This window comes from Cynara cardunculus, assembly GCF_001531365.2.
Source record: "Cynara cardunculus var. scolymus isolate 2C chromosome LG 13, CcrdV1, whole genome shotgun sequence".
NCBI classification, from domain to species: domain Eukaryota; kingdom Viridiplantae; phylum Streptophyta; class Magnoliopsida; order Asterales; family Asteraceae; genus Cynara; species Cynara cardunculus.
Window position 1 is genome coordinate 34,329,135 of NC_037540.1, and position 15,095 is coordinate 34,344,229.

At 41.3% G+C, this 15,095-nt stretch overlaps 1 protein-coding gene across 1 annotated transcript; it reads left to right on the forward strand.

Annotated features, from left to right (window-relative positions):
• The first annotated feature begins 6,341 nt into the window (after positions 1–6,341).
• LOC112524993 lies at positions 6,342–6,677 on the forward strand. The gene has a single exon (XM_025134938.1). The coding sequence runs from the start codon at positions 6,342–6,344 to the stop codon at positions 6,675–6,677; it is 336 nt and encodes a 111-aa protein (XP_024990706.1).
• Positions 6,678–15,095: the final 8,418 nt, after the last annotated feature.

A 15,095-nucleotide genomic window follows, 5' to 3' on the forward strand; every position in this document is an offset into this window, starting at 1 on the left:
GAAACAATATCAATCAAACAGGTAGAAACAGTAAGAACACAATGAAGAACAAATAATGAACACAAAGAGAATTGCTTCAAATGATTTTCAATTGATTGAAAATGTCGACGATTACAAATCTGGAAGCACACGAAAWACRARGGCCTACACTGCTATTTATACAAGCAAATAACCGTTTCCAGACACGACCTAAAGAAAATAAATCTAAGCCGTTCATCTGAAACAGCTTACAGACAAGATCACATGCAAGACACGAGCAGCTAAAAGACTTAAGTAAAACTAGCCAAAGATAATCTACACAGAAGACTAGCTGCAGACCCTCTGTGAAACATCACAGAGGCTCTGCTGGATATGACTTGAAGCGTATGCAGCAGAGGAACATCTTCCAGAACCTCTGTGAGACACGACAGAGGTTCTGTCGTCTTTGTCTTGTAACATTGTCTTAGCAGAGGACAAGTTTCCAGAACCTCTGTGGTGAAACGTTCGGATAAGTTATCCGGATTTTCCATTGAGCTAACATAAAATACCTCTTTTACAATAACATAACTTAACCCAATAATAATTTACCAAATTATAAACTTCCAAGAAGGCCCATCACTTGAAGTTTTCATCCATCAAACGTCCGGATAAGTTATCCGGACAAGTAATCCGGTCAACTATACGATCAAGTCCTTTATCCAATTTATAACTAAACCGCACAATCTTTGAACGATTTAAGGCATAAATCGCACAATGCTTGGTCCTATTCATATTTCTCTGTTCAAAAACCGTTACCCGATTTATATAATCAAAATTCTCATTAACTCTCTAAATCGCACAACACTTAAGTGATTTAAAGTTAAATCGATCAACATGTGTCCGGTTTAGAAACAATCTGGACAATACATTGTTCGGTTTAAAGTAATCCGGTCACCCTTCAACCTATTTAAACCCAAATCGCACAAAACTAAATTTCAAGAATAAGGTATAGTTCTTTCGAGACAATAACTAAACTTTTGAAAGAAATTTGTTGAAAATTCTCACCTTCTGAAATTAGAAAGATTGAAATCCCTTTTTGGCTTTAAACTTGTAAATCGGTCAGAACCTCTTCAAAATGCTCTCAAACTATAAAAGATACCGAAAACCTTCCTTCTCCATAAAAACATCTACTTATACTTTTCCAAATACGGAAAGTCGGTCAACTTTCCCTCATCCACATGCATGTGTATAAAAATTTATGCACACACATGCACATGCATGTTTATTTCATGCACATACATACACACACACACATATATATATATACATATATATATATATATATATATATATATATCCACATATTTTGCATATACCCCATGCATGGAATACACATACTTACGCATTTTAACTCATGTAAGCATGTATCCACATAACCAATTAATTCACATAATAAATACATTGGGTAATAACCAAAACCTGGTTATCTCAGGTTTAGGCAATAGGGGAACTTGAATGGCAAATCATGGTAGTGGTTCTGAACATAAACCGAAGAGAAGATAAAAAGGTCGATATCCAGGTGGAATACATCTAGGAGCCACTCTAATTCTCCCTTTGCAACATTTTTGGCCAAACAACTTCATCATATGTGAAGGAAGTAAGCGCTCTTAAAGGGAAATAGGTTGATGGGAAAAAGGACTCAGATGGCTTCGTCAGAGTGGATAAACGGCAATGAGAGCCAAAACAAATTGTAATTCTCAACTTCCAAATCCTCGACCCAAAAATTCCAATATGAAAGTCGGTCCTTAATATGGAAACAAGTACATCGAGGAGGGAATAGCCTGAGGAGCCGAATGTGGATCAGACAGTTGAAAAATCATCCGGTCTAACTGGCCAAATTGTGAAATTTGTTTCAAAGGGGCAAGGTAAGGGTACAAATGGAGTTGGTAAGCATATGGGTTCTGGGATGATGAATGCTAAAACTGCACCACTTATAGCTTCTATCGTAAAGTCTTTTCGGATGGCTCGGAGAGGGACTATGATTGACTCCACCATGGTATCAAATAGATTTGGGGATCTAGAGGATTTGGGAGGGGAGGAGACTCAAGGGGGTACAAGTGTGTCTATAAACAAGGATCCTGGCTCGAGTACTTTGATTGAGGAAACAAGGGACCAAGGGGAGGAGGATCAAATTTTCCCATCATGTTAAATTTTGCTTCTTGGAATATCTGGGGGCTCAACTCCCCGGTCAAACAAAAAGAGGTGAGAAATTTATTCCATTGCAATGATTTATGTTTGTGTGCAATTTTAGAGACTCATGTTTCCAAGAATTCCCTAGAGAATGTTCGTTCTTGTACTTTTAGCCGTTGGTCTTGGATCTCTAACCAGATGGCTTGTGACTCTAGGATCCGTCTAATTCTTGTTTGGGATTTACGGGTTCTAGATGTCATGATTCTTGAGGTCCACGAGCAATTCCTGAATTGCGAGTTAAAACTCAGGGGAGGCCAAGACCCTATCTTCTTTTCCTTTATTTATGGGGCCAATAATACCAATACAAGGACGGAGCTTTTGTCAGGTCTGCGAAAGTTCAAAGTCTTGATAGTTTCTAAACCCTGGACTGTTATAGGTGACTTAAATGCCATGTTTTTTCCTCATGACGGTTTTGGGGGATCCTCTCGTGGCAATGCTGTTATGTCGGAATTCTTTGCTTGTGTGGAGGATGTGGAAGTTTTTGATTTGCATTGCACGGGTATCCATTTCTCTTGGAACCAAAAGCCAAATGAAGAGGGGGGAATCAAGCGCAAATTGGATAGGGTTTTGGCTAATTCGAAATTTACTTCTCTGTTCCATGATGCTAATGTTCACTTCTTACCCTCTAGGCTATCGGATCACTCTCCGACAGTTTTATCCTTCAAAGGAGGAACGCGGAAAAATAGTTGGGGCTTTAAATTTGATAATTTCTTGGTGGAGCACCCATCTTTCTTGCAGGTTGTGAAGGATGAATGGTCAAAGCATGTAGAGGGGACATTTATGTTTAGGGTGAAAAGTCACTTGAAATCCCTCAATACCCCTCTACGAAAGCTTCGTAATTCCTATGGCAATTTTGTGGCTCGGGTGTCCTTCTTGAAAGAAGAATTAGATCAGATACAGTTGGTGGTGGACAAAGACCCCTCAAATATGGACTTGGGCCTTGATCTTGGTCACCTTCGTCTTGCTTATCAAAAGGCTTGCTAAGATGAGGAATTTGCTGCCAAACAGAGAGCCAAAGTCAAATGGTTGAATAAGAGAGATATGAATACTAAATACTTCCCTAATGTTATAAAACAAAGGCATGAATCTAACTTCATCCAATCTTTTTGTAGCCAAGGAGACTATGTTTATGGGGATGATGTCCCTAATGTTTTTGTGGATTATTTTAAAGAGTTTTTAGTGAGCGGGATGTTTCAATTGATCTGATTATGTCTGATAATCTTTTTACCCCCGAAACTCTCTTTGTCTGAAGTTAACCATATGATCCGGCCTATTGCCAATGAGGAGATCAAAGATGTTATGTTTAGTATTGGCAACAATAAAGCCCCAGGATCAGATGGTTATTGTTAACCCAGATCTGACAGTAGAACAATATAACAGGAATATAAAATGAGAGATTTGTAGAAGAAGATGAATAGAAATTGGCCGTCGCTTTCTTTATTGAATAAGAACTCTCTCAAAAACCCTAATCGACTCTAATGTGATGTGTTTGAATATGCGTGTTACAAAGTGTTGATCATTCATCTCACTTATATTTTATGCCTGTATCACTTCTTATATTGGCGATATTTACATGATGACTGAATCCTATAAATAAGGTAACTAAATCCTATAAACAAGGAAATAATCATTATCGAAAATGGGATCAACACCATCCTTCAAGATTATGAAGATAGTCGTCCAGAGCATAGACCAACCAGAAGGCCTCTGGTCCTGAAGGACTTAGTGTCTAGAGGCTTTGGTCTATACAACCAAAGGCTCTGGTCGTCCAGAGGAGCTCTGGTCCTAATGGACTTAGAGTCTAGAGGAGCTCTGGTCCTAAAGGACTTAAGAGTCCAGAGTCTTTGGTTTATACAACCAGAGGCTCTGGTTGTCCAGAGGAGCTCTTGTCTTAAAGGACTTAGAGTCCGAGGCTCTGGTCCTAAAGGACTTAGAGTCCAAAGTCTCTAGTCTATACAACCACAGGCTCTGGTCGTCTAGAGGGGCTCTGGTTGTCTTCTAGACTTAGTCGTTTTAGCATAGCAGCATCTTCAGATCTTCCATCCTTGGCCCCGATTGCTTAATAAAACTTTTAGAATAATTAGGATTAATTTTGGTCCGAACAATCTCCCCCCAAAGTTGTATAAAGCAAGCATCCTCATGAAGCCTTCAGGTCTTCTCCCCTCTGCTTTCTTGAATAAAGCTTTAGTGTGCTTTGTATGGATGGAATCTTCAATCTTCCCCCTGAATGTAGCTCTATAATTTCATTTTCAACTCTTAGACCAAATCATATTCAATGTGAATGTAGCACCACTAATAGCACAGAATGCATCTTTCATCTGCCTACAACCCAACACATACTTTGAAGCACATAATAGCCACTCAACCCCAAAAGTAGCAAATTCATCCAACTAAGGGATAGATAAATGTGTGAATTTCTTGACAAAATAGTGCAACCAGTCTTATGACAAAGAATCTTTTGTTGAACCACAAGTTGAGTAGGAATTCAGCTTTAGAGCTTGATCCACTTGGAGATAACTTGAATAACCAATGCAAACACCATAATTGAGAACTAGAGAGAAGAATTAACATTAAGCTTTATGGCTTCAAGAAACAGTAGGTCAATTCAAAGCATATTGACAATATTGTTGCTGATGCTTCTAAGGTCAAAACATAAAGGAATATTTCCATATTCATATAAGATTGGTGATTGCAGGTAAATAAATGTTTAACCTCTTACAAATTCAGATTTACAAGGAGAGACGATGAACAAATACTCAAGATATGGGCGATAAGTATAGGTTTGACAAACAAAACGCCCATTGCCATAGACTGTGAGCACCATGAACTCCTAATTAACGCCTATGCGTAGATCCGATAAAATCAAGGTTCAAAAGTTTGACTGACTCCAAGAAACTCCATCAAATAAACCAATTTTTTATGATCAAAATAGGTTCGTATTCATCCAATAACAAATCCCTTAAAAGGAATTTGATTAAAACATTTAATCATATGATGAATCGGTGAATTTTGGGTCCAAACTGCAGTCGAACAGGAAGCAGTTCATGAAAGAGTATTGTTCAAGAAAATTGAATCTACTACAGAAAGATCGAATCGATAGAAGTTAATCAATTTGGCTCTTATACCAATAGTTAAACCCAGATCTGACAGTAGAACAACTTAACAGGAATATAAAATGAGAGATTTGTAGAAGAAGATGAATAGAAATTGGCCGCCGCTTTCTTTATTGAATACAAACTCTCTCAAAAACCCTAATCGACTCTCATGTGATGTGTTTGAATCCTTGTGTTACAAAGTGTTGATCATTCATCTCACTTCTATTTTATGCCTGTATCACTTCTTATATAGGCGATATTTACATGATGACTGAATCCTATAAATAAGGTAACTAAATCCTATAAACAAGGAAAAATCATTATCGAAAATGGGATCAACACCATCCTTCAAGATTCTGAAGATAGTCGTCCAGAGCATAGACCAACCAGAGGGCCTCTGGTCCTGAAGGACTTAGAGTCCAGAGGCTATGGTCTATACAACCAGAGGCTCTGGTTGTGTAGAGGAGCTCTGGTCCTAATGGACATACAGTCCAGAGTCCTTGGTCTATACAACCAGAGGCTCTGGTCGTCTAGAGGAGCTTTGGTCCAAAAGGACTTAGAGTCCAGAGTGTCTGGTCTATACAACCAGAGGCTCTGGTCGTCCAGAGGAGCTCTGGTCTTAAAGGACTTAGACTCTAGAGGCTATGGTCCTAAAGGACTTAGAGTCCAAAGTCTCTGGTCTATACAACCAGAGGCTCTGGTCGTCTTCCAGACTTAGTCGTTTTAGCACAACAGCATCTTCATATTTTCCATCCTTGGCCCCGATTGCTTGATAAAACTTTTAGAATAATTAGGATCAATTTTGGTCCTAACAGTTATTCGTCTCGGATTTTCAAAGCGTCATGGGATATCATCGGTCGTGATGTGGAGATCCTTATCCATGATTTCTTCTATCGAGGTAACCTTCTAAAAGAATTGAATCATACACTCATTTGTCTTATCCCTAAATCTATTAATACATATAAGGTTTTGTATTATAGACCTATAGCTTGCTGTATGGTGCTCTACAAATGCATTAGTAAAGTCATCGTTAACAGAATGAAGGGCCATTTGAATTCTTTAAATGATGGTGCCCAATCGGCTTTTATTACAGGTCAGAAGATTATGGATAATATTCTTATGGCTCATGAGTTGGTGTCAGGTTACCAAACTAGGGAAGGGCCTCCGAGATGCGCGTTTAAAATCGACATCAAGATGGCTTACGATACGGTGGACTCGCAATTCCTTCTTACTAAGCTTATGGGAATGCGGTTCAAGCTGGTTTTGGTCAAATGGATAAAGGAGATGGTTTCAACTCCTTATTCGCATGTGATTAATGGTAATACGTACAGGTTTTTTCATGGGGGAAGGGGGCTAAGGCAAGGGGATCCGTAATCCCCTTATCTCTTTGCGATCGTGATGGATGGGTTCTCAATGCTCCTCAAGCAATGCATCCAGGAAGCTGCTGATTTTGGGTATCACAGAGGTTGTGAAGACTTGGATTTGACGCACCTATGCTTTGCTGACGACCTTTTTGTGTTCACGAAGGGCGATGTTCATTCGGTTGAGTTTCTTAAATAGGCACTTCATCTTTTTAAGAAACGATCAGGGTTAGCACCAAGTCTTAAAAAAGTAAGGTTTTCTTTGGGAATGTTCCTCCTAATATTAAGGAATCCATTCTTGAGTGTCTTCCTTTCAATCTTGGTTCTTTTCTTTTTTGGTACTTGGGAGTTCCATTATTCCATACCCATTTGAAGTCGGGCGATTATGGCCCTTTGGTTGCTATGATTAGGGGTCGCATTCTCAATTAGAAGTCTAAGTTCCTTTCTTTTGGAGGACGAAGACAACTTATTATCTCGATCCTTCAATCTTAACAGCTTGATAGGATGTCTATGTTCCTGTTTCCCTCTGGGATCATCCATGATATCGAAACTCTCTTTCAGAAATTCCTTTGGGCTCCAAGGGAGGATCCTAGAGGCAGATGTAGGTTATCTTGGGAAGTGGTGTTTTGGCCTCTTGCGAGTGGCGGTCTTGGTCTTTGGCGTTTGGCAACCTGGAACAGGGCATTATTTGCCAAACATATCTGGGATATTTTGAGACACCGTAACTCGTTGTGGGTTAGATGGGTGTACCAGAATAATCTTAGATCTTCACACTTCTGGATCGTTTGAAAAAACTCCAATTGGTCGTGGGTTATGTGCAAACTGTTGGATTTACGACCCTAATTGCGATGATTTCTGATCTCACAGATTGGTGATGGACGAGATTCTAATGCTTAAGAGGATACTAGGCTCGCCTGTGGTTATCTTTCTTTCTTCATCTCCTACAGATTCATTCATTCTTGTGGGTTTTTGACCGACACTACGGTTCGAGAGTTAATTTTGGTTTTGGATGGGGAGTGGTCGTTTGATTGGTGTCTTAGGTATGATGAGCTTCCTACTTCTGCATTACCGTCATTGAATGACTTTGTTCGTGATCAAGTTTTATGGGTGGATAATCACAACTCTGGTGTGGATTTCACGGTTAGTACTGCTTGGTCTTCTCTGGAGGGGACCCATCCGGTTGTACCCTGGTATAAATCGGTTTGGTTCTCAGGCCATATTCCCAAGCATGCTTTCTGTCTTTAGCTTTCTTGTCATTGCCGTTTTCCTACCCAAGACCATATGCTTTGGAAAGATGAACCTCCGGACTTGGAATGCTCGCTCTATAACTCTTGCTTGGAAAGCCATCCCCACCTTTTTTTCCAGTGTTCTTTTTCAAGAGAGGTTTGGGATATCATCTTACAAGGAGTGGATTGGATGAATATGCCAGACTCGTGGGGACCAAATCATGGATGTTTTTTTTGGACACGAGGAGATCGCCTAAACGTTTAACGCAGAAACTGGCGCTTGCGGCTTCAGTTTACAACATCTGGCAAGAGCGGAATCAAAAACTCTTTACTGAGAATCATCGTACGACTGCGCAACTTGTAAAGGAAATCAGGAGCAAAATTTATGTTGATCCCAGATCTCTCAATAACAAGAATAAATAGATTATGAATAACCTAAATAAGTAGTGTGGATGAATAAAATGAAGAATACTCAAGAACAAAGAATGTAGATATTCAAAGCATATACTTGAGCATTAAAGATACGTAAAAACTCACTTCAAAAGTCTTATTTTACAATAGGCCTAGCTACCTATTTATACTAGCAATAAGAAGATAGCTATCTAGTAAAACTTTCTAGCCAATCTTCTAGGAAAGATAATGTTTATCTAAGTATGGATAAACTATAAATCAAGATAAACTTAAAATCCAGTTGTCGATTTGTTATCTCCAGCTGTCTTCCATGGGATGTTAATTCAACCTTATCTTCATCGCATGCCTCTGGTTGAACTGATGAAGAAAACTCTAAGTGTTGTTGACCAAAGGGGTGATGAAGATGCTCTTTCCATTGCATCTCTGGTCGATTCATCAACCCTCTGGTTGTTCTCCAGACTTAGTCAATTCTGCCTTAACGTCTTTATCGGTCTTTTGGTTCTTCATTACTTATTGTTCTTCATTACTTTTACATTTATGAATTATGGGGTCTAACAATCTCCCCCTAAGTAATGAAAGAACAAACATAAACTAATATATGAACAATATTGAAGAACATAGACTAATCTAAAGAAAAACATCAATTTCCAAATTTTCATTGGATGATGAATTCTTACAATATTGGAAGCAAAGACATTACAATTTTAAGGCAAAAAATTTTAAAACTCTATTCATGGTCTACCTTGAGATATTTCCCAAAAGCGCAGTAGCAGTCTTCGATAACTGATGACTATAGATATCTCATGAATAAGTTGTTTCCCGTCTTCCCTTGGCACATGAGTTCTACCCAGTCTATCTCTAATAACTCCCTGAAACCATTCAAGTGTTGCGGTTGAATACTTGAATGCTTCAGTTAGTCTAAAAAATTTATTTACCCTAAACTCATTCTTGAAGACAAGTCCAAGCTCGGGTTGAGTCAAGACAGAAGCATATCTCTTCTCCTGCAGGCCTGGGAAGTTTTCATTACGTGGAGTGCAGGGGAGTCCATCGATGCCCAAATGAAGAGCAATCTGAAAATCACCCTTGGCTCGATGCTACACCAAGATCTCCATCGTCCTCATAATTGCTCTGTTTGCCATCCCAAATCTTATGCCTTGATCCTGTCGCTGAGTTGTGAATGCATAAAGCTCGATCAAGTCATAGGAATTGAGATTGATCAAGTCATTGTCATTGAAGACACTGACCTGACCATTAGCTCTCTCCACTGTGTACTCGATATATTTTATAGCTCTATTAGCGAAGGTCCTCATCTTTATGTCAGTTACCAACCTTATTCCATTATTTGAAAAGACAGCCTGTGGTGGTTGGGTAGACTGTCTAACAAACCTATGGTGTAGGAGTTCCATGGATTCTGGCGATAGAATTGGAGGACTGAGAGTCAAACCTTCATCGCGATCATGATATAGGTACTGATGGATATTCTCCATCATTACTAGTTCCCTTGGTGGCATCTTCGGACGTCTCCTTAGCGACTCCATATTTGCGATGATTTCGTCGACTAAACTCTACGGAGGGTGCCTTGATGAAGAGGGAATTTCTGCATGCACCTTTGTTGGTCCGGTTGAGGGTTGAGTTTGGGTTATGGGTTGTGTATCGGTTGAGGGGTGTGTTTGGGTTGCGGGTTGTGTATCAGTTGGCGATGGGATGGTTTCTTGGGTTGGCTCATGTTGAGGTGGTTTAGGTTCATCTGGTTGTGTTTGGGCTTGAGGTTGTTGAGGTGAAGAAGGTTGGATGTTTATTTGTTCGGGTTCATTGGATAGGGTGATGAAAGGTTTTGTGGTGCAAGGGGTTGGTGATGGGGTTAATGGTAGCCTTGGTGTTGGTGATGTAGTGAAAGGTGGGTTGGTTTTTGTTGGTGGGGTTGATGGATTTTCATCGGATAAGGAACTCAACACGATGGGTTCAGCTATGATGGCAATGAAAACATGTACATTATGTACATCTTTAGAGGGTTGAGCCTCTGGTTCCCTTGCTCGTGTTCCTTGGTTTGGTGATGATGGTGGGTTTTGTGTTTGGTGATCGGATGATGAAGGTGCAGCGGATGGTGCTTCCTGAGTTGTAGTAGCCGGGTTCTCCCCCTCATGAGGACCAAGACCATGATCATCTTGGTCTGGATCCTCATGCCTTGGCCTCTTCTACGAGTGGCTGGCCGGGCATGAAGCTCTGCTTCTCTTCTTCTTGAGGCGGAGGGAGGCCAGGTAGGCTCTCATAGCCTTTCTTCTTCGATCGACCTCCATAGATTGTAGGAGGTAGGTTGAGCCACTCGATGAATGAATTTAGCACTTATCTCGTTAAAAGAAGAGATAAGTGCCTTGGATAGAGCCCTGAGGTCGGCTCTGGTGGCATACTCGAAGGTGGTGGATGATGAGGCTGGGGGAGGTTTGGAGGTAGAGGTGGATGCGGTGGGTGGAATGGGAAGGTTGGTGATCATGGCTTTAAGCTCTGCAGCAAGGGAGGCTAGGGCTTCTTCGAAAGATGGTGCTGCAGGGCTGGGTGGTGGATGGGGTATTTGGGCTAGGATGGTGGCTGGGAGTTGGTTTAGCATGGTTTGTATGGTGGCCATTTGGTTGGTGAGGGAGGCTAGGGTTTCATCGATTGATGAAGTTGTTTGTTGTGGGGTTGGTTGAGGGATTTGGGAAAGGATGGTGGCTGGTAGAGTGTTGAGGGTTTGAAGGATGGTGTTTATGTGGGTGGTAATGGAGGCTAGGGTCTCATCGATCGCAGTTGCCTGGGCCATGAGGGTGGCGATGGAGTTCATCAAAAGTTGGTTTCTTTGGGTGGCCAAGCCAGAGGCGGTGTTATGGTGTTGGGTGACAGTTTATTGCAACATTTAGAGACGAGTTGTATTGTCTCGGGTTTGGGTTTCGAGGGTTGCAAGGGACTGTCGAAGGGGGTAAGATCGATGGATGGAGGGTTTTCGACAATCCCTTGTATGATGAGTTTTAGATCTTCCAAGGACCGCTGAACTGAGTCAACAAAGGCTTGGAACTCAGCCTTTGTGACCAGATCGGCCACGGGGGTAACCCCTGCAGCAACGGATGCTGCAGGTTGAGCCTCAGCTCCAGAGGCGCCTTCAATGCCTTGTGAAAATGTGGGCATTGAAGGACTTGCATCATGTCCTTGATAGCCCTCTAGTGAGGAGCTATCTCGTGATGTTGCGACATCATCCTCTTCTCCTTCGGCTTCAGAGGCCGGGTAAGAGAAGTAAATGTGTTTCCCCTTCGCTAGATCAAGTATCGAAGGGGGTTGATGTGCTTGAATAGGAGATCGCTCTGAACGACCTTGAGGAGAAGTAATGGCAAAAGCAACACATGATTATGTGTGTGTGAATGGTGGTGTCGAGCCATGAGGCGATGTGGCTTTTATGTCTGCATCTCCTCTCTATTGGGAGAGGGGCGATGGAAGTCATGGTTCCTCAGCTAAATCATTTCCAGAGGCCCGAAGAATGGCCTCTCCATGGCTGGTTTGGGTTTGGTTTGGACTAGGCCGTCCTTGTTCAATACCCCTTTGGCCTTGATCGCCTGGGGTAGAGGTGGTGGTTGCCCTTTGGGAAGAGGGAAGGGGAATTGTATGTGTAGGGCCGGGGGATGCACGAGGAGTGTCATCATCATCATCATCATTTTCATCATCCGATGAAGATGGCTCCTATGCTCCCTCGCTTGACTGAGGGGATGGCTCTATGCGCTCTGGGGTAGCTGCCCTTGGTGCATTGGACAGAAGAGAGCATTTGTAAGTTCTTCGAATCTAAGATGTCTCTGGGATTACACTGAGCATGGCTCTGGAAATCGGTCTGTCGTTGGTGTAGCAATCCTTTGAGAGGGTAGGTCGATGGCCATGCATCTTTAAGAGTGGAGTGAATGGTTCCTCGGCCGGTAGATTATGTCTGCTCATCGCGTCCCCTATAAAGAGAGATAGGAAACGAGGAAACAAAATTGAGGTCAAGGGCTTGCCGGTGGCCTTGAGCTTGCATGTTTTGACTACCACTGTGTGGATCTCATTGTATATGAGGAAAGCGTAGTCAAGTGGGATGTTGAAGAAGAGGCCGTACATAATCGTCATTATGTTGATGTTGCCTTGATCCATCGACCCTAGCTTGAATGTGAGGGCCCTGTTCAATATGGAAAAGAACATATTCCACATTGGCGGCAAAAACTGCCTCTTGAAATCGGAGGCGTTGCGTAGGTCACATTGTAACCTAGCATGTTTATGAATCGGGGGATGTCTGAGGTCGTGCGTTGGTAGACATATTGGTCAGTATCGAGCTCTCGGCGGGTGGGAATGCACAGAACCTTAGAGACTTTTGCCCGAGAGATCTTGACCGAGCAGATCATGTCATTTGGGGCGTCGATGTCCCTCATTATTCCATAGTTTTCAGGGATGTAGTCACATGTTTGCCAGTATTGTTGGACGTACTTTAGAGGTACGCCATTGTCAGTTAGAGTCAAGATAGGTAGAAGGATGCAGTTACGGAAGAACTCGATTATCACAGCAAACCTGTCGTCGAACAGGGTGGTTCGAAGCTTGATGGCATGATTGTTGGGTTTCATTGGTAGAAACATTATTTCTCGGCTGTCGGTGTCGGTGGATTGAACACGGCTATCGTTGTCGTTGGACTCGTGTGATGCGGAGGAAGCCATTGCGGATGAAGTTGCAGGTAGGTTTGTACGTCAAAGTTTAGTTGCAGGTTTTAGGAAGCGTAAGGGAAGGATGGAGGAAGAAGAAGAGTATTTATAGGTTGGGGAGGGGAACATGAAACGGTTTTCTGATTATTATATTTAAATAATCATGAAAAGTGAAGGCGTTTGGCAAAAGGTGATTTGATTGGGGATCGTGAGCCGTCTTGATTGTACATGCCATTATTGTTGGGGGACACGTGTCACGGTGGCGATAGGGAAGGGTAATTTGAAAGGTTCATGTCACACCCCGCTAAAGCGGAAACACCGGATGCTAACAGACAAGCGAGTCTTGGCAACAGTTTAAGAGAAACACTTTTTACAAAGATTCACAATAAATAGTTCATCGACTTAACAGGATTCCAAGGTTACAAAAGTATTTTCAAATACAATAAAAATTGTCTTAATCGATGTGATCCAAGTAATGCTCCTAGAGTCCACATTACTTACTTAGTACCTGAAAAGCATGACATAAAACAGTCAACTACAAAGAGTTGGTGAGTTCACAGGTTTTATATGCACAAAATGATTTCAAATGCAGCAATCTTAGTTATAAATTTATGAGCAATATGTTAAAAACAACGTTATACACATGATTTATATTGTTGAGCCACTACTAAACCTAAAAAAAAGGCCCCACGAACTACCTCAGAGGTGGTAGCGAACCACATGTGTAGAGCATACTTACGAACTACCTCAGCGGTGGGACTAAACCCCACATGTGTAGAACTCATGCCGAACTACCTCAGCGGTGACCACTTCGTGTCACATGTGTAGAGCAAAATTTAATGACCAAGTGCACCCCTACTCGTTAATAAAAAGGGTGGGTATAACAACCAAATAGCGCTATCCACAAGAATCATGGGTTCAAAAATGAATTAATAGTAGTGGAAATAAACGGGGACTTTCAATCTCAACATATCAATAGTGTATACATTTAAATACTCATAACAAGATTCATATATCGATATAAATCTATCAAATATTCATTAATCATGCTTTTCACCCCAAAACGATAAATTGGTAAAAAGGGGCCGTGAAACTCACTGTTTGGCAAAAATCAGTTGTTTCCTTAAGAGGCATGCTATCACCTGCTCGGACTTCCTGACAGAGCGACCAATACTTAATAAGAACTTCTAAACCTCCAAAACTTAAGTTGGGTAAAACTGTTTTCAAAGCAATCCGCCAGATACTAATACCAATGTAGCGGATACTTTAATTATTAGCCTTAACGAATATCTCCAAAATTTCAAATAATGGCATCATTTAATGCCCTTCCAAAGCAATTGATGGCAGCCGCCATCTGTTTGAAATTGAAGAATTTGGGTGGGTTTAATACCCTTCCCAAGAACAATTAAAACCTCGAGTCGCATACCTCCCCAAATCCGGTTGCATGCTTAAGAATGGCAGCAATTGGGGATGGTTTCAACTCTACATTTCCAATAATAGAGACAAATAAAACCCCAGATTCTCATTTCTTGAGTAAGATCCAGAAAGGTAAAGAAAACAATCAGGAATTTCTTGGGTCTAAGAAAGCTACAAGATGAAAGATTTGATTTAGAGATGCATGCAAGACCCAAGTCACCCGAATGTGCAATCGGTCCCTAGAATGTACGAATCCTCTTCTTCTCTTTTGGGATTAAAAAGGTTTCTGGATCACAGATTATCATCTGATGAAGACATATGCATGTCTTCGATGGATAAGCTCACCATCTTTAATTTCCGAAGCTTGAGTTGAGCAGGAAGAGAAAATAGGAATTTGAACACTTTAAAGAGAAATAGATGACTTTAGGAGCATACCTTTTTGAAGACAAGGCAGAAAAGAACAATTCGAACAGAGCAGCGATCCTAAACTTGCAGGGAGAAGAGTTCGGCTCGAAGGTGATGAACTCTTTTAGAGAGGGAGAACGAGAAAAGGCTAAAGCTTTTTGAATAAAGAAGAGTTTTTAAAAGAAAAGAGGGGGGTATTTATATGAGGCTTCTACAAGAGTAGTGGGCTGGCCTCTAAAGGCCCAAGCCCAAGGACTTATGCATTTCCTTAATTTATATTTCCCAAAAATT

Bases quoted from the DNA above. Each gene is read 5' to 3' on its own strand.
- LOC112524993 (XM_025134938.1), top strand. From the start codon at position 6,342: ATGAAGGGCCATTTGAATTCTTTAAATGATGGTGCCCAATCGGCTTTT.